We start from the raw sequence: 20,570 nt of genomic DNA, 5'->3' as shown, positions 1-20,570 counted from the left end.
TGATCACATATGAAGATGAGCATGGAGGCTCAGATAGAAGTAGGTAATTAACTTATCTCAAACCGTTAATATCTCTAACATCCATAAGTTTATATTAAAAATTGTTAGTACTTACTATTTTATTTTTGCTATTTAATTTTTAATTATTAATTGCTTGATGAATTTGTGACAGGGACCCAAAGAGTTTTCAGTCAGGACCCTTTGCTTTCCCTCCACTGGTATCCACACTGCTTGTTTACTCCCTTGAAGAAAAAAAATGCTTTCCTTGGTAACTTCATGCCTGAGGCAGATTCATCTTCCAGCTGAAACTGCCCTTATTAATCCTCATGGCAAGTGTAGAAACAAACAAATCAAAGGAGAGGAGGAAGGACAGAAGAAAGTTTGGCAGGGAAAAACTCAAGGAGTGGGCAAAGTATTTATTCTTCAGATATTACAGTGAATCATTGCACCAGTGGATTTGGTTTCCCTCCAGTGGTTTTGTAGTTTACATTTTCTGCAGGTTTCCCAACCCTTGAATGGTGGGAAGCAGGGAGGATTGAGGGATGCTGACATGTTGAAGGGCCTGATGGAGGAGAGCTTTGGGTGGCTTTCATCATTTTGGAGCAGGAATTGAAATCTCTTATCACTTTGTTTAAAATAAGTTAGCAGATACGATCAAGTATTCTTTATTTAAAAACCCTTGTGGTTTCCACTGGTGAGCTATCCTGCTTGATGGCATAAATGTTAAGGTACTAAATGTCTGCCACCCTGAAGGGAAACTGGTTAGTTTTAACAAAATTAAGTCTTGACAATATTCCATGGATCCCAGCATTCATAGCTTTGTGTTGCATAAAACCAAAGAATCATGCTAGGAATTCAACTACATGTATAGAACTCTTTTGAAAAAAAAAAACAACCCAGACCCCCAAAAAACAGAGCAAAAAGATTGACAGCTGGAAAGACAGAGCCTTATTTTCTCAGGTAGTGTACTTTGGTGATAGGAATGTGAGAATTAAGTGTATTAGTCAGAGACAGTGCAATAAAGTGCAAAAATCTGTGTTTTAGGTTGCACAGCGCCAGTCACTTTCCCAAGGTGATTTTCAATAAGATACAGCAATCCCACTGTGATAAAGTGTTTCAGATTAGTGTTGGACCCTTTGATTTTATTTTGAAATAAACTTATTTAAAATAAATTACAGTCCCTGTTATCTCTCTTTACTGACCTTAGAATTATTGCCATAAGTTTGGAGTTGTTAAAGCAACTTCAGTCATCTGCCCTGAATTTCTCAGAGATATGAAAGTAGAACTGTAATAAAATAGAGATCAGCAATCTGTTTACCTCCATTTAGTTTCAACATGTCCCCATAATAAGGAAATTTTGGAAAATTCTCATTACTTTCTTTCTTCTCAGTGCAATTCTGGCCGAGCTTTTTGAAGTTTTTTTGGGTTTTTTTGTGTGTGTGTGCAGAAAGAGTCAAGTGTCATTCTGAGAAAGCTGTCATCTTTGTTCAAGGCTGCTGGGTGCCTGAATTTGTATTGTGCATTAGCTTTTCCTTATAGGTTTTCAAGGGCCAGCTGCCAGTACTTTATTTCATTTAATTTTGAATACTCCTATTTTATGGCTTGGGAAAACAAGGAAATATGGCTTGTCTGCTCACTTAAAAAGAATAAAAATGAACATCACAGCCTTAATGTGATTTTTAAGCAGTGGCAATGGGCCTAGAACACCATATTAATAGTGATAGAATGGTGTGCTTCTGGAGAAAATTGTGCTGGCTTTATTCATACAAGATGTTTGGTGGCTTTTGTGGTAACATTTTGTCCTGAATGCAGTGAAATTTGCACTGCAGGTATAAGGACAACTGCTTTTTTAAAATGCAATTTGTTTTCTTTTGAGGTTTTGATTTTTTGGGTTTTTTTTTTTTTAGCAGAGTATTAAAATGAGCCTCAGGAGATCTGTTCTGAACTCCCCTGTCAGGCTCAGAAGTCTGTAAAATATAAAACATTCCACTTAATTCTCCTGTGTTCATTTCCCCACCTGTGAAATGGGAATAATACGGTCTTTTTTTTCCTAAATTTGATCTGCACTGCCCAAAAAATGATCTTACAGGTCTTCAAGGCAGATGTCTATTCTTTACTGTTTCTATATTTGTTTATGTAGAACTGTGAATAAAATCAAGACATATATGTGTGTGTGTGTTTGTGTGTGTGTGTATATATATGTATATATGCCTTTTTATAAGTAAGATATCTTTATTTGAGGCAGTGGTCTCAAACAATGCTCTAAAGCTTTTCCTTTTTATTTATTTAAAGTGTTGAATTACCAAATTCAGGCAAGTTGCATAAGCTTCAGTGCACTATTTGTAGCTACTTTAATGAGAATAGTCATCTTTTATACAATACAGATTGATTCCTTTTAAACAATAGGCTTTGTTATTATTACTACTATTGAACTGGAAAGGACTTATTTTAACTGCTGACAAAACTTGTGCTAAGATTGGGGGAAAAAATTAGGTTTTACAGTGCTCCAGGAGTAAATTTGTATGTATTATATTCATATTACTCCATAACATCGAAGCTCAATGTTTATGTTGAATAGTTGGTTTGATTTGTCCTTAGAGGTAAATCTTGCACTAATAACCATTAATAAAGTAAAGCTTAGAGGGCTTGAAAACAGACTCTTCAGTATTAAATAATTTTTCTACTTCAGAATTTCAATTTTTCTTGCAGTAAAATAATTTTCAGGATCTAATTATTGAAATAATTAGGTATTATTTTGTTAAATTTATCATTTTGAAGAAGACTGTGTGTCTCACCTGGTTTTAGCATAACTAGAAATTAAGAAATGAGGCATTACAGCTTATTAGCTTCCTACAGTCCAAATGCTGCAGATAACGCAATTTTCCCCCCCAAAACTGAGCAGCAATAGGTAAATATATTGTGAGACAGTACATTATGCCACATTTTATTCTTCTGCTTCACTGGGAGCAGGGACAGGGAGCTTTTTAAATGGCTGGGCTGGTGACAAACAATGAGTGTGACGGGTGGTGAAATGGGAGCGTGCTCCAGCATCTCCAGGCCTTCATTGCAAACTCCTCTCTCTGTTCCAAGGGAGTTGCAGCCAGAGTGCTTTTGCTGATAGCAAATTCACTGGAGTGCTGTGGGGAGCAAAACCATCCCCAAAGTAAGCACTGAGGGCTTCAAAGGCCAGAGCCGACATTTTGAGAGCTATGAGCCGCCAGTGCATCTCTCAGATGCTCATGTTAGATGCTTTCCTGTGAAATGCTCTGTTCAGATTTCCTGGGGTCCCTCTGTGCAGCTCCACCAGCTGTGAGTGCAGCAGACTGCTCCAGTCTCCAGGTGACAAAGCCAAATTTGTGGCAACATCTGGTGCTGTGCAGAAAGGTCATGTTTTAATATCCATTAAAAAAAAAAAGACCTTTCCTTTCAGTGTTTATTGTTACTCTTAGAATTTTCAGCAAGCACCCACAAGCATTTGAAGCACACAGTCCCAGTGTCTACTAAATCCTAGACTCTGTTTGTGCAAGCAAAAGGTGGGCGCTGCCTCTCCTCAGCATATTCTGCTTGTTAGGGTGATGCCTTGTGAAGGCTGACCTAAAATAGAGACTAGATGGAGTTAAAGAGTAAAGTAGGTATTTATTAAAAGGCCTCAATGGATACACCTTGGGCAGTACAAGAGCCTGGCCAGGGCTACACCCCAGGTGAACCCAAAATGGTCACAAAATACACGACCAGGCACAAGGTCTCTCACTTTAATACGTTTTCATCCATTTGCATATTGGAGTTAATTGTCTAATTACAGCTTAGGGTTATGAAGTCCCATCCTTCTTGTTTTTCTCTCTTCAGTCCACTACTGTTTATGCTCTTGGGCCTGAAGTTTGGATCATTTGTCTTTGATCCCCAGCTAGAGAAGGAATTGTTTTGTCTCCCTGCTCTGTGAAGAGAGCTCACCATCCCCTAATATGAAGTGCAGAGCTGCACACTAAAGCAGTACAGAATCTGAAAAATATAAAAGCTAAAACCTGAGGCATCAAGGGTGCCCCTAGAAGGTGGCAGAGCTGGGTTTTACCTAAATATCCTAAATACCTCTCCTGCCTTCCTGGCCCAGGGCCCCACAGCTCTGCTGAGAGCTGACCTGGGTCTGGGCAGATGTACCTTTAGGGAGGAGAGAAGTCAATGCTGGTCACTGCTCTCAGCCCTGCAACTTGTCCTCCCTTGCCATGCCTTCCTACCACACTGAGGTACTTCCATCCCCCTGCTTCTTCCTTCTCCCCTGCCTGAGATCCACAGCTGGTTTTTTCTGGCAGCTCTCACATCTGTCCTGAGCCTGACCTGGCTTTACTTGTGGAAAATCAGCCTTTCACACACCTGTGGTCTTTGTGAGTCCTGCTGTTGCTCTGGTGCACAAAATAAATGAGATATTCGCTACAGGAGTTCTTTCTAGACAATTTAGGGCAGCTAACTTCTTCATATTTCAGTGTCAAATGAGATGGCATAATCAGAAATAACTTGCTACTACACCTTGTTTTTTCATATTCATCACATTTTTTATTTTTTCATAAGCAATTCTGGTCAGAGCGTGTGTTGTAAAAGGTGCCACAGTGTGATATCAGGCCCTCATTTTAAGTGATTTGGGATGACACCATACTGCCAGTACTAAATACTAATATTAAAATGTGCTTTGTTTTTCTGAGTTATATTCTTGACTTTCTAAGGACAGAATTTGGGCCAGGGATGTGCATTCAAAGTTTTTGCTTGGCTCTTTGAGAATAGAAGGACACAGGCTTTTTTTTGCTGTATTTTTTAATACTTCATCCTCCTTCATTTGCTACTGAAACCTCTTGCTTTTGAAATAGGGGAAAAAACCTGAAAAACAAACCACAAATGAACCAGCAAGCTACAAAACTTTCTATAAGAAGAAAAATTATTATTCTTTCCAGTTAGTCCAACTGTGTGTCTTGCAATATGAACTCATCCACTCGAAGATTTTATTGGTATAACTAAAGATATAGATCTACAAGGAGCTTTTGTTAAAAGGGTTTTGGATACTTTTAATGACATCTGATTTGCGAGCAAAAATGTCAAGCACATAATTGCCATTTCAGAGTTCCATAAATCTGAATCAATTAGTAAAAAGAACCCCTTGACCTCGTGTCCATGAGCATTCATGATCATTCAGTCTAAGTGCTAAGGAGCTATTGGCACATGATGTTCAAGCTGAGTGATCCTTTTGTTCAATCCCATTTTCTTGAAGCAAGGTAAATGCAGCTCCCTTTGAATTTAAAACCTTGCTAAATTATTTAGTGCTACATATCACAGACTGATTAAATTTTTCACAGAGTAGTGAGATTGTTTCCCAGGTAGGTCATCACTCAGTTCAGTTTACCACTTAAAATTTCTTTCATTCTCAGTCAAAATATAGCAAGGACCATCCATCATTATCACTCTGTCCTTTAATTTTTCCGTCAGCTTTTGTCAGGCTTGAAACAAAAGCCTTTACATTTTTATCAGCTGCAGCTATTGTTGTCTGATTTGTGCTCAGTCATGTCAAAATATCGGTTGTGTTTCTACCAAAAAAGTCAAATATTTTCAATAGGTCAGATCTATCTTTCACATAAGCCTGCTAAACCAAACAGAACCATTTCTCATTTCTTTGGAAATGGAGAGTAAAAATGCTCAGGGCCAAATTGGCAGGGAGAGTAAATTATCCAGACTCTCTGCACTTAAATGGATGGATGTCTTCTGCCTTAGCAAAGAGAACACGGCATCAATTCAAACAAGAAAGAGAAGCAAACAGGAAATTTTGAGCAGGTGGGGCTCGACACTGCTTTGAGCTCATCTGGTCCAGCACTGCCCTGCCACTCCTAAGCAATTTGCATCTGTGCCTCTGCTGATGAGCAGCTCCCACACCAAGCCCAGTTTCCAGTTCCTCCTTGTTCCACCATCCTTTTTCCAAGCCTTCAGGGTGCCTGCTGGCTGCTCTCCCCTGGCTCCTGCCTGTGCTGTGTCAGCAGCAGCAGTGCCACGAGGAACACCTTTCCAGAGCTGTGTCAGTCTGCTCTCTGCAGCAGCTCTGACATTATGCCAGCTCCTCACTGAAATGAGGGCTCTTGGGTGAGCATTTGCAGCTGAGCTCAAACCTCCCTGTGCCACCAGAGAGAGGTCAGGAGCCCATCTCTCCTACTCAATGTCCAGTTCAAGCCTCACCTGTACAACCTGTGGAACAGAAGTGACAAAGAGTCCATGGGAGTCCCTTGGCATGAAGGTCAACCCCTTTTCTATTTCCAACAGCTTTTATAGAAACAATTAGTTCTGCATGAGTTGTTTACATTTCAGAGCTGGCAAGATGATGAAGTTAATACCAACTTAATTACATTATTGGATTTTTGACTGAATATCTGTCTGTCAACAAACATCCAGTTTAGAAGTGAGGTTTCAAAATTAATGGAGACAATTATTGCTTGACTTCTAGATCTCCTGAGCATGGCTTTTCTATCTTCTTTGGCTCCCCATCTGCAAAATATAGCTATTTTCTGCTTCACAGGAGGCTAAGGATTAATACCTTAGTATTACTGAAATAGCAATCTGGCACAGTGATTTGGGTATGGCTACTTGAATTAAAAAGTTCCACTCTGCGAGGTCCCTTGGTCATAATGATCCTTAGTATTTAGTGGCATGAGAGGCATAAAGAAAAATTCATTTTCAGCTGAACGTTGTATACAACTAGATTCAGAAATTGCAAGACAAGGAAGTGGATATTCGTTTCACTCCAGCACAGATTTCTTGGGCAGAAATCTGCAAATCCATTCTGCTAAGATCCCCCCTGACAGAAAGTTCAAGAGGACAAATCTACATGGTCCCTATGATAGCATGTTCTGAGCAGCTGCCAGCAGGGAGCTCTGGGTGACAACGTGTGCCTCGCTAGTGAAATAAGATAGGTTTGCCTTGCATTAAAAAAAAAAAAAATCCTGCAGGACTAGAAACAGGTCAAATTGTAATTCTCTTTTCTGGCATGACATGGAGCAGCACACCCTCTATAAAGCACAGTGATCCTTATGGCTTAAACAGAAGCCTGTGTTGTTAAGTATCATTTTTTTTATCTGCAGTCCGTGTATTTTTGGGAACTTCCAAACCCATTTACTTCCTACACCTGCAATGAGAGACTGAGGAACACTGGACATTGCTTCTAGTTTATTTCTTGAACTGCATATTCTGTTTTCTCTTACACAAAAGCCTTTTCAATGCAAAGACACAGTTTTCACAAGAATCCATAAATCTTGGAAGAACTGATAAGAGTCATTCTGTCAGACTCAGCAGGTGCCTTACACACAGGTCTTTTCAATGTGGGGATCATTTCAGAATGCTTGGATCTGGGCTGTTGTCTGGAGAGCTCTGAGTTATTTTCTTACTTTGCACATTTCTGTTGCAGACTCTGATGTTGTTAATGGAGTATTCCACTGGGCAGAGCCTGGAATGTAAGCTGCTACAAACCAAACCTTTCTAGAGTCCGGAACAGACTTAAATTTCATTGCCTGGGCAATGTGATGCTCCTCAGGCTGCTGATTCCTGGTTTCTCCTCATGCTAGGGTCTTTAGGAGCAAGTCCTGGTATTGCTGTGAGCAAAGCACACAGACTGCAGTAGTTTGCACAATTAAATTCACCTCACTCTGCAAGGAAAGAAACCAAATACTATTCCTTGTTTTTGCATCCCTTTTGAGAAAACATATTTTCTTTGAGGCTTCTGCCAGGCTTCCATTTTGATGTTTGGCATCAGAGTTTATGACTTTCATCAGGAAACTAATATCTGCACAAGTTTTCATTACTCTTAATCTGATGAGATCACATCTGCACTTAAACACTGGCAGATCCTAGTTCATGTTAGCTAGAATACTTCCTAGGTAGCTTTAATTTAAAATAAGAAATCTTGTTTGAAATGTTTCAATCTCAAGAGAAACCAGAAAGTTCTAAGTTAACCAGTGATTCATGTAAGCTATTATTTGGTAAAATAGGTAAACAGCATGATTGCAGATTGGATAGCTCTGTCATAAAACCATAACTTGTCATTACAGTCTTAAGTAATTGGTATTTAAGAAAGATAATGAATGGAACCATGAGTCACACTAATTAGTTTTATGTACAAGAATGATGTATACAGCTTTCCTAATAAGCAAGGTTTTGCTCTTCTTATGAAGTAGGTGAGTTTTTTTCTCTTTGATTTAATTTTTAACAGATAGTTATCAGGGAAGGAGTTTCCCTTTATGAGAAGCAATTGCATACATCAGTACATGTGACATGTATCTTTTTAACATGTTAATTTATTTCTAATGCTTGTTATACTCAGTTCTATTTCATTATTGTGATACTCACACTCCAGGTAATATTATCATTATTCCTGGTGATTAATATGGCTACAGCTGTGAGGGTTTTAAAAAGCCTGTTCTAATTTTTCTGTCTGGAGAATATTATATACTGAGAATTAGATTAAATATCAGTGTACATTAGATTAAAAATCAGTGTAGAGATGAAAGATGTATCTTTGTTTTCTGATGCCTTCAGAAGTAGAACATCACACAGATATAGATTCCAGAGAGCATGGTGATATTTTTTATCAAAACTAGAGGAATACAGAAAATAGTAGGTGACTTACAGGGTAACTAACAAGGAAGCTTTTAAATTTGGAAAATGATCTGTCATCCAGCATGGAAATAAGGTAAGCATGTTACTTTGAAGCCTTTAGAGAGTAATTAAGCAATGCTGAACTCAAGGATTCTGTGTCTGAAGTGTGTTCTGTAGGGCCCAATACTGAAAAGCTCTGAGCTACTTCAGCTTCCATTGATTTCAGTCTGAATTGATGGTACTCAGGGACCAATTGCATTTCTTTCCAAAGCAAGGGAAGACAGATTGTGGGTCAGACTTTTGCTCTTTTATTGCGCTGAATAGCACCCTTCAGAAATATTTGCAGTGAAATCAGTATGGAATGGGTTACTCACCATCAACTGCTGAGAAAAGAGTCCTTCCCTTTCAAGCCTGCCATATAAATAATCTGAAAAATGTCAGATGCTTTTGTCTTCTCAGAAGTGCTTTTCTCTACTTCTCTTCAGAGCTTTTGTTTTTTGTTCTTTAAAACCTGCAATCACCTTATAGGCAAAGTACTATTGGTCTTTATTGCTTTTGGCAGCGTAATCAAAATATTTTCTATGTGTACATCTGGTCATGATCTGATCTGTACTGGAGCATTCTGCATCAGGTGTGGTTGCTTCCTCTGCAGAGAAGCAGTCATGCTCCCAATCCTGGCATTCCTGCACTTGCTTTAGCAAAACCTGAATGGTTTTATAGGATGCTGTCATCATTTTTTGTATGAATTTTTTCTGACTTGCATGCATGCTTTATTATCAGTAATATTGTTATCATTTCTTAGTTTTCATTTGAAGGTGTTTTATAAAAATATTGATGTGTACTAACAATAAATTGTAAGCATTAAGGATGACTGAAAGATGACTGTGCCTGCAAATTAGGGTAAAGATTTTGAAATATACTCTGCTCTGGATCTTAGCAGACAACTGTGTCTTAAGCAAATGTGTGGGAAGAAGAAAAGCAATCCGGAAAAAGCAGCTCTTATAGTTAGTAGAATTTTCTCCCCTTTTTCCCTTCATTGAGTCTGTCTGAAAGTGGGTGTTTTAACATACAGCCATTTCTCGTTAACATGTGTGTGTTTATTTTAGCATGATGGTGTTGTTTTTTATCATCTCCCTCTCTGACACAGCATGTTTCATCTGTATATGGTTTCTACTACGTGAGACATTTAAAATGGCTCAGTGAAGAAATGGATTCTTGTCACTTAAACTGTCACTCTCTTGTTCTGTGGAAATGTGGTCATTTTAACAGAGTTTTAAATTTTGTGTACTCAAAGATTGACTATAAAAATTGAGAGTGATAAATGTCAAGAATTTAAAGGTACCCTATTGTACCTGTAATAATTTATGTTAATCATGTTTTAATTTAGTCATTTTCAACATACTTGTATTTACAAATTAAACCACTGTTATGGTTCTCCTTTGTTTGCATGATATGATTTTATTTTATATTTTTTTTCCACTCACCAGATGTTTTCAACACTTTGCTTCCCACTACTGTCATCCCCTCCCTTACCACTGCAACAGTCACAACCAATGTAGCCTTAACAGCCAGCACAACCACATCGGCAACAGCCACCAGCATCAGAGGTACAGTATCCTTCTTTGTTATGGCCTGGGAAGCACATGATAAAGAGGAAACTAGAGCTTTGATTTCTATTTTTTTTTTTTTATTTTAACAAGGATAGAAATTGCTGCAGAGAGGGTGCAAGTGTTCAGCTCAGTATATATTTAACAGAATAATCCAAAGGGTGATAGGTGGGTTAAGAAAGATTTCATATGACCTTGAATGTTGCCATTGCTCTTGCAGTGTGTATGTGAACTTTGACAGGATGCTTAAATTATTTGTCTACATTTGCATTTAATTTTTTAAGGTTAGTAAATTAACTTTAATGTAAAATGCAAGCAAGCTATTTTTAAATAAACATGACCTTTTTAAGGCTGGTTATTTTGGGTGCTACCATTTAAAACAAGCTAGGTGTCTCAGCACTGGAATTTCTGTTGATGAAATCTTGCTTGATAACAAAGAGGCACTGTGATGTATCACCCTTGTTAGCCCTTTACAGCTTAAGGCATTCCTTATTTAGGGGTGTTGTTATCTCACTAGTGCTAGAGTAAATGAGCTAAAAGTTCTCCCTGACCCCCATCTGTTGGAGTTTTTTCTGTTACAGCTTTTCATATGTTCCTAGTAATGCTTCATTTCTTTATGAGCAAAATATAAAGGTTATTTTACTCTTTTATTCAGTGACTGATCAGATAACTGTTAAATAGGGAAGATGTGTGCAGCAGGTTTTGCAGATTATCATCTTCTGGGTAACTACAAATCTCTTGTGGTAAATGAAATGGCAGAAGGTTCTTATGTGGTCTCTTGAAAGCTTTCGTTGCGCAAGAGAGGAAATTATATTATTTTACCACACTGCAAGTATTGACATGATGAGGTGCAGTTAGGCCAGGAAAGTTAAGACAGTTATGACACCTTTTCTTTCTGGATGTGTTGTTATTAGTCAGTTGTAGTGGCCTGCCTAACTAGCATGAATAAAAATTGTCATAGTATCAAATCACCTAAATTATTCCTCCACAGGGCACAGATATTTTAATAATTGCTGTTATTTTAATGGAGAGAGAGCAAGTGTTGTAGTTGTCCTTTTCCTTCAGATAGGGAAACTTAGACCATGGAAAACAGCCCAGTATTCATGGGTCTAAGAGGTTGAAGGAGGAACATTTCCTGAAAAGGATCAGAATTACAGGAGTTGTCTTTATAAGAGTGGTTTGTGTAAAGCACAGAAGCTTCCAAATTTCTGAGAGCCCACATCTTGGAAGGACGATGCTCTTGGTGTGCTGTGCTGAAGTTTGCTGCCCTTCATGAATTGTTTTCTTCTGCTTGTTATGTGGTCATAATTCTATCATTGTTATGGTAGTACTGATGTTTTTAATGCATTGTCTCACCTCCTAAGTGTGGTTTAGGGCCTCATTCTATTTCCTGTGGAGTGTTCATTTTCACTATTTGTGTGTCCAGCATCAATAGAACAGTGTGAAACGGGTGATTCTCTTCTAAGTTTCAGCTCTAACACATGGGAGAATGCATGCAATTTGATGCTACACTTACAGAGATGCTGCTTTAATAGCAAGTAAAAGAAAGGAAATTGGGTGATCAATTGCTGAAACATGAGCACTCACTTTTCCCAGAAAGAAAGAAGTGAATGCAGTAAAATGGCTGAAAAGATGAGACCACTTCAGTCTCAAGAAGTGGTTGATAGAGTCTGTTGGAGAGATGATCAAAGGGACAAATGAGTGTGGGAAGTATGTTTCCTCAAAATCTTGTATTGAAAGGAAAATGATAGTTTATCCCAATGCAGAGAGAAGATATTTTATATAATATTTTATACTATTGTACGTGTAGTATAAAATAATATATAAAATATAAGTATGAAATAAACTAATGAAATTAGGTTTCTTAACAGTCTAAGATATCAAACTTCAGTAAAACACAAAAACAAGGTTACTATAAACATAAATCATATATCAATGTGGAAGAAACATGAAAATGGATATGGAACTGGGTGCAAAATGAAATGAGCAAGTTGTGAGAAATTTAACAAAACAGAAGTGTTTAAAAATACACTAGATGAATAACATAAATACAGAAATTAATAATGAATTATGAGGACAAGGCCAAAGTAATTGGTGTTTTAGCCAACAGTGGAAGACAACTGAAGTGCTGTTTCTAATGGGGGTAGGAGGGGATGTCACAGTGAAAAATGAGCACAAAGGGAGACAGATCAAAGAACAAGGACAGCAAACTTATAGATATGCTTTGCAAAGAAGCTGAAGGCACCAGCTTGCTTGGTTTTGCTTTCAAAGCAGAAGTCAATATGACTCTGATGAAGAGGTATTTTCCAAGTTCAGTGGGGAAAATTATTCCCTGTATTACTGGCAAAGACATTTAGCAGAAACACTGTAAATGCATAGGAGACAATGACTTCAGATATTCAGCTATTTAACTTGCTTCATCCTGACTTTCTTTTAAAGTGCTTTATTCCCATGGCAGAGGAAATTGGACAAGGTGCATCTCCTTGGGTCTCCTCATCCCCTATCTGTCTTGGACCCATAAACAAATAATGTTCACAGACTTTCAGTGCCTGCTGTGGGGTTCTGCCATCCTGAACATACAAGACTGAACCTCATCTGCAATGTCAGAGCACCCACCCCACAGAGGTACAAATAACATAAGAGCCATTGCAGAGAAGATCAGGTTTTTCAGTACCATTTGTTTCTAGCTGAGCAAAAACTACCACCTAAACATATTTTCCTTTGACACCTCTGCTTCGTATTACAATAAGATTTTTGACAGGAAAGAATATTTTGAGAAGCTATCCATAAATTCTCAAACATCAAACCTTTTTTGTTTTGTTTTTTCTATTTGTCTTGCTTTGTTGGATCATGTCTTAAGGAAACACGTTTTCCACAGACTGTAGTAGAGTATGCTATTTGATAATATCTTTAAACTGGGTTTCCCATAGCTGGCATAGTAAACTTTCTCGACAGATTTCACTAATTTTGTTTTGAAATTACTGGTTAATACTTAAGAATCTCCTAAGGTAAGCTTTGCAAGACAGTCCTCTGTTCTGCATGACTTTTACATAGTCCACTTTGAGTATGCATTGTTTCACTTCCAGTCACAGGAAATGTCTTTGCAGGCATAAGACACAGGGTGTAAAAAGCCGATGGAATCTGTGAATCCAAGGCATTTTGCATTCTGATTATTGTACCTCCTCTTTACCAAAAGCCTTAATTCATGGGAAAGAAAATTCTCCAAAAGTTATCAGTTAATTCTGGGACCATGTGATTCATTGCTGACCTGATTTTTCTGGCATTTAGTAAACAACATGAAAAAGGCTACTGATCCAGTTGGATGACAGCATGATAATTCATAAACTTTCTGTTAAGTCAAAATTTTCACTTTCTCAGAAAACATATCCTTGTTTTTGTGCACAGTCCTTCAGGAATTAATTATTCTTTTACTGGTACATTACCTACTAACTCAAAAAATCCTAAACATAATTTGATGCCAGTGAGGAATATTGCCCTTTATATATTTGTCAAGGGTATCTTAAAGCCTAATAACCATGATGAGGAATGTACAACAAAATGAGAATAAAATGTATGAGGAGAAGAAACAAATCTGGAGGACTACTGAAAGAATAATTATACACTGTATGAGTAGGTACATCAGTTTTTCTATCAAATTTATGTAATGTTATTTGTGAAAGCTGTGCATTGAATCCTTGCAATTTTTCCCTTTTATGATTGGGAAGAGGCACAAGAGGATTGTGGATTTGTCCCAACAGTGAAACAAGGGATGCTTGCATTGGAGAAATTCTTTGTTAGTGTAAAGTTAACTTAGGTGGTGCTGTGCCAATCTTTCCAAGTCCTGTAGGGGGAGAGGGGGTGTGATTAACAGTGCAGGAGAAGCCACCTCAAGCCAGAACAGCTCTGTGTTTCTGTATTCACAGAGGGAAAAAGCCTGTGCACACAAATGTACATAAAACCTTCCCATGGGCTGTCATTATGTTAATCACCCACACACACACAAACAGAGCATTTTTTTGTTTTGTTTTGTTTAAATCCTATTTCTATAAAGGAACAAAAAAAGTCAAAGAGGTTATAAAACTTGCTTATTTTTACTTATTACTGAAGACTGAAACCTCACCTCCACCACCCAAACAGGTGGAAATTTAAGAATGCCAAACCCAATCTCAAAAGACAGATCCTTTCAGTTTGATGGCACGTATCAGAGTGACTCAGGCTCAGCTGACTCACTGGGGTGGTGACTGTACCAGAATGTTCAAAGCTTTATATAGCAACGCCTGAAAACATCTCCAGAAGTTGTTGTGTGCAGCACAGACACGGTGCTGCTCCCAGGCAGCTGCACTGGGGAGATCAAGAGTTTATTTGTCAGGGTGACCACAAAGCCAAAAGATGCACACATTTATATATCAGCGAAATCTCTGCTTATTATAATCCTCTTTGCTTTTATTTGGTTTAGCTTTGGTGTAAAATAAAGATTTCTTAAAGGAAATCTGTGGAGCTAAACTTATGAGTAGACAGTGGCATAAGGAGGGGTTTGAGGATGTATTAATTTTGAAAACTATTGTGACTTTAAGTGTGAATATTTCTATTTAATAGTGTAAATGGCGACCATCCTTTCTTTTTTTTTCCCCTAGTTTCACCTTAAAGTCTCTATTAAAAAAAAACCTAAACCCAACCCTAATGGAATAACTGTGTCATTATAGGCAGCTTAAATGCAGAAACTACTTGAACAGTACTTGTAGTCCTCATACTTTTTCCTATCAAAAAAATGCTAAACATTACCAGTTCTTTCCTTATGGTTTTATTTTTCTTTCTCATAATCTGATTAATATAACTTGGCAGGCTGAGATATTAACAAAGAGAGAAACAACAAAGCAAGGAAAAGCTATAGAATATGTGAGGGGCAAAGGAGATAAGGGTAGACTTACACTTTAAATATAACTGTGCATGCTTACTTGCATTCAACTCTGATAATAAAAATGATCTTTGTCTAACGTTAAAAGCACTTTCCTATGACAGCCAGCTAAAAGCCAGTTCATTTATATACTACTTTATAGCTGTAGCAGTAACATAAAACCTAATTTGTGTCTGGGTTTATTCAAACTGTGTAGGAAAAGTAGAACTTTATAGGTTTTATTTCTTCTTTCTCCATACTTTTGCACTAGTCTCCTAGTGGCTTACCCAAGGTCTAGATTTGCCTGAAGGATGAACAATTTGAGATTCAAGCAATAGTGCCTTAGATTTTTTTTTTCCATTAGACATTCAAGTCTTCATCATCCATCTTTCAAGAACTGCCATCTCCTGATTTTATACTGATTTCTTTCATTACTATTATTTTTACAATTTACTTGTTCCTCAGCCGTATAGATGGTGTGTTAAAAAATCACGATAAACCTATGTTAGACCATGATGAAATCTCAAATTTATTTTCCAGCCTTCTTTTTCAAAATCTCTGAACAGGGCTGTCTTGGTCAGAGCTGTTACCCAGGAGAAACATCCACAAGCTACAGCTGAGTAATGGCTGGAAAATCTAACCTAGCATCTGCAACCAGCTAGTAGACCAAACTGTTGGATATTTTTATATCAAAATACACCTGTTGTGAACAGGACTTGGAGTTTCTTTAGTTCTACAGCAATCTTTTCATGAGGCTTAGTCATCCACAGTGCCCGTTTTAGGGGTTGCACAGCATTTGTTCCTTTTCTGAAGTACCATTTAATTAGGGTTTCATTCCACTAGTCAGGCTTAGTGGTGCAATTAGTGCTGTGAATTCTCAAAGCTCACAGATTTAAGATCAACAGAGGAGCTTGTAGCATCTGTTCTAACTCAAAGAGATCTTTGGTTTTCAGGTCTGATAGATACAGAGCCAGGAAAACCTTCTTCTAATCTGGGAAAAAAAAAAAAAAAAAAAAAGAAACCTTAAACCCCTCCTCTCCACACTCCTCCCCCAAAAAACAACACAAAACAAACAACAAGATTAAAAAAAAAAAACCAAAACAAAACAAATATTTTCAAGCAGTTTCATACTTTATTGGCTGGATTCCTACAGATTTCTATGTCTCCATAGAATTAGAATAATGGCAAACATTGTGTGTTTACATGCACGGTGATCACAGGCCAAAACCATGCTAGCTCCAAGCAAGAGGTTCTACAAACATAGTATGAAAATAGTCTTTTTTAAAAAATTTAAGGCTAGGAATTGGAGGTGTTGGTGCATGCACATGAGATATCTTCCTGTATCTCAGAGGCACCAGGGCAGTAAGTAGCAGCAGAATGTGGTTATGGAAGGAGGAAATTTTTCATGCAGTGTGAAGCTAAATATAAAACTGTATTATCACTACATGCTGAGAAATGGAAATGGAAATACCCTGATGTCTGTTGTGAGCAGACCCAAATCAAACCTAAATGCTTCTGTGTGGAATTCCCAGTTCTCAGACACTTTTAAAAGATTTTTTATAGTTGTAATATCAATCCTAGAGTAATCCTCAAGGCAACATGTACATTACTCATGCAGTCTAACCACCAAAAAAAATTCTGGCAACATGATCCACATGAGGCTAGTTACCTCCATTGCCATAAAAAGTACTTGTGCTTTGCAATTTTTACCTTACAAACTAAAGCAGAGACCTGTGCCATTTATAACATGGCAATTTTCTCTGCTTAACAGCCATTATCATGTAAGATGAAGACCATCGTCATTATTACACATTATTTGGTCATATTATTCATGAAATGAGGCTGTTGCTTTCTGGAACAAATAAAGATAGATTTCATGATCTGAATAGTTTGCCAAGTAAATGAATATCATAAATGAGACATAGATTAAGCTCCAGGCATGCTGAATACATGAAAGAAAATATCATAATATCATATATTAGGAACCTGCTCTTTGTGTCTAGGACAAATATTTCTAGTGCTAACAAATCCATCCAGCTGTCAGCTTGCAGTAATGAAGTAGGCAACTTAAAAAGTACACAATGATTTCCAGCCTTGATGGATTATCACTTAACCCAAAATGCAAGGCTGTGCAGATAAGTATCACAATTGGTTGATGGTCTGATAAAGATTCCATTATATAGCTGAGCTCCAGAGAGGCTTCAGCAATGCGTCAGGAATTCAAACATTCCCAGCCTAAGCTCTGATCACACTTGGGGGTTTTTCGGCATTTTTTTTTCTTTTTTTTTCTATGAATTATGCAGTCTGACAGTCTCTATTGTAAGCTGGTAGTGCAAGAAGTTCTCCAAATTAAGAGTCCCTTCTGCTGGAAGCGTTTTTACTGCCTGCCAAGAGCATCCGTTGTCTCTGAGTTCAGCCTCAGACCTCGCCTCAGGTGCCACAGGCTGTAAGGTGTTATCTCTCTCTGCTCAGCCCCCACATGCAGCTAGCAGGGAAGCACAGGCATTTCCAAAAACAGTCCCTGGGAAGAAGGACTGAAGTCACGAATGTCACCAGCTCTGTGTGAAGTGCTACACCAGAGTCAGCGTGTACTGATGTCACACAGACCATTTTCATCTGACCTCTAGCTGGGTGCTGACCTCAAGTTAGTGGTTTTCAACATTCATGTGCAAACAAGATATGAAAACTATATTATTCATACTAACTTCCTGCTCTCTTCAGCTTAAAATGTGCTTTTCAAAATAATAACTTTTTTAATAGTAGGTTTTTGTACCTCTTGCTTTAAAAGCTGGAATTCTACTGATTTCGAGATGTTGGTGACCTAGTATTTACATCTCTACAAGCAGTTTGGTTAAATGGGTTTATCCCATCTCACTCGCAGGTAGCTCTGAAGTGGATGTATCTGGATTTGCCAGTCCAAAGAGAGACAGGCAATTTTTAGTGCATTGTCAGTGCTGCCCCATAAGCTTGACAATGGCTTGCAGACATCCAAACTATTTCTTCCACAGAAAAATAGGCTGTACTTTCCTTTCTTCCAAGTAAAACTTTACAAATTGATAAGCTCATGAATTTTCAGTGGGACTGTATGTAGTTTTGGTGTGTTATTCACAGATATAATCTGTGATCTGCTCCAGAGGGACCTGCTGGGTCAGTTAGCCTAAATTCCTGTATAGTTGACTGTCTCATAGATTTATGAGACAGAGAAACCTTTATTTTATTAAAGAGCATGCACCAGGGCATATGTAGACTTAATTTAGGACCTAAGGAAACAGATTCCCCTTGGTGTTTCTCTTCAGCACTTAGTTATCCTCACTGTTGCAAACTTGAGCCTTGCTTCTCACTTCAATGTCTTTGAGGTTAAAAAAATAGATTGATTCTTGAAGGTTTCACATTCCATATGCATTTTCTTCTCAAAAGCAAATATTTATTGTAAAGAAGACTCTGCAAACATGCTTTGAAATTGATTCTTGAATTTCATTTGAAAGAACTGAATCTATGATCTTTAGGATCTTATTAAGATTTTGATTTGGTTTATTTTAAGGGTGTTGTCAAGCACAACTTTAATATTGAGTTTCAAGGGCAATATATTGGATTTCTTACAGCAGGGAGAATGATTAAGCAAATGGTTGCTGTTGAATGTCTTTCACTGTTTCTGTATTTATATGGGATCACAAAGCTTAGTTTTACTTTATTTAGAGAGGTGTTTATGGTATTTTAAAGGCACTCCTTTTACAAAAACTGATATCTTCCTTTTTTTTTATATTTATTACTGGGCAAGGCAGATTTTGGCAAGTTCTGTGCTGTCAGGGTATTGATAAAGTGCTTCACTGTTACAAGCAAAAGTATACAACTAAATATTGTTATAGCTGACAACAAGGACATCTAAAGCCACTGTTCCAGTGCTATGTGGGATGTTAAAAAAAAAGACTGAAGTGGTGCCAAATTCTAGAAATTAGGAAAGGAAAGAAAAAAGAGAGAAAAATGCTTATAGTTTCAAATGCATTGCTAACACCTTTAATAAAAAATGCACGTCTTTCTCACTAACCAGTGAGCTAAAGTCATCAACTGTGCCTTTGAAGCTGAAAAGATGACTCTCTCTGCCCTTCGTTTCTCTGACACTCCACTTGAAACACAGTTAATAACTTCCAGTGTGAGCCTCACAAAATGCAGAATTGATACTAATTATATTAAATTTTTTGGATGAAAGATGACCTTGGTGAAACTTGAAGCTATAGCATTCCCAGAATAAAAAAAAAATAAAAATAAAAGCAAAATCTACAGAGAGTGACTTTGGAGATTATTTAACCCGACCTATTAATTTTTGCATGTGAAGTTATTCAGACTGTGAATACAAAAAAGGGTATTCTTAAGCTAATTTTTTTTTTTTAGCATTTTTCAGAGCATTGAAATAAGTTGCTGAATCACACACCTGGTTTTGTTGTTTTTTTTCCTGTGTTACTCATTTGAGATGTCTTTTCTGGGTCAGATTCAGGGAGTGCACTGTGGAGAAAAGGGGGTGCCACAGTGCTTGGAGGGGCTGCCACGTGTCTGTGTGTGTCAGCAGTCAGCAAAGGCAAGCAGGTGAACAAAAATCAAATGCCAGTGTTTTAAAAGATTAGCTTCAAACACACCTTTAAAGGAAAGGAGTGGAAGACAAGTCTGGTTTGAAGTCCACAGTCTCGTAATCACAGCTGAGTTCATTTTTTGTAGCTGCAAAATTGAGAAAAAGAGAGAATTACAAACTCATCTATTCGGAGAAATACATGGTGGAAAACCTTATTCAGTAGCACTTGACTCACTGTTTGGCTGACTATAAAAGACCAAACAGGGAAGCAGAACTGGAACTGACTGAAAAAAATGAAATTCAGAACCAACACAAGGAAGTACTTTTCACTCAAAAAGAAATACAATTTTTCAATAGCCTACTGAGCCAAGTTTGGAATTGGAGGCACTGAGGTCATTAAAGAAGAAGGGAGATACTATTCTGGAAGAACTGTGTTAACCAGGATGACTTGCAATGGGCTGAATGGCCTTTTCCTTTTCCCCAAATTTATGTTCTTTTTGAAAAACTTTGATTACAAGTCATCCTGCTGTGATTTAGATAGCATGAATTTGAAAAGAATGTATCAAATCTTTTCAATCAAGATGCTTGGGTTTCTTTCCAGCCTGAATTCTTGCAAGCCTGTAATAGAAAACCATCAGTCAAGGGAAAGAAGTATCAGGAGTAGCAATTTACCTTAATGTACAATTTCCTTTTCTGGCATAAAGGGTAAGAGACAAGGATCCCATACAACAAAGGCCAGAATATAAATCTTCTTGGGAATATATCAAAAAAAGGGTAAAAAAAGAAAAGATAGAAAAATCCCCTAGATTGACAATTTGAGGAAGACATTTTATTTCTTTTGTATGCTTCTTTTCTTGTGGCTAACAAGTCTCTGCTGTATACACATCAG

General features: G+C 37.6%; 1 protein-coding gene across 3 annotated transcripts in view; it reads left to right on the top strand.

The window, feature by feature from the left end:
• The window catches only part of CADM2 (cell adhesion molecule 2), a 569,374-nt gene that overhangs the window by 515,563 nt on the left and 33,241 nt on the right, over nt 1-20,570 (top strand). For 2 of the 3 annotated variants that reach the window (XM_058825123.1, XM_058825122.1), the window contains one exon: nt 10,104-10,223. The exons of the other annotated variant lie outside the window; for it this stretch is intronic. In XM_058825123.1, the coding sequence (XP_058681106.1) occupies nt 10,104-10,223 (120 nt within the window). The remainder of the gene's footprint in view (nt 1-10,103; nt 10,224-20,570) is intronic. 3 annotated transcript variants of the gene reach the window in all.

Source organism: Ammospiza caudacuta, chromosome 2 (assembly GCF_027887145.1).
Source record: "Ammospiza caudacuta isolate bAmmCau1 chromosome 2, bAmmCau1.pri, whole genome shotgun sequence".
NCBI lineage: Eukaryota > Metazoa > Chordata > Aves > Passeriformes > Passerellidae > Ammospiza > Ammospiza caudacuta.
This window is presented reverse-complemented; position numbering and strand designations above follow the sequence as displayed.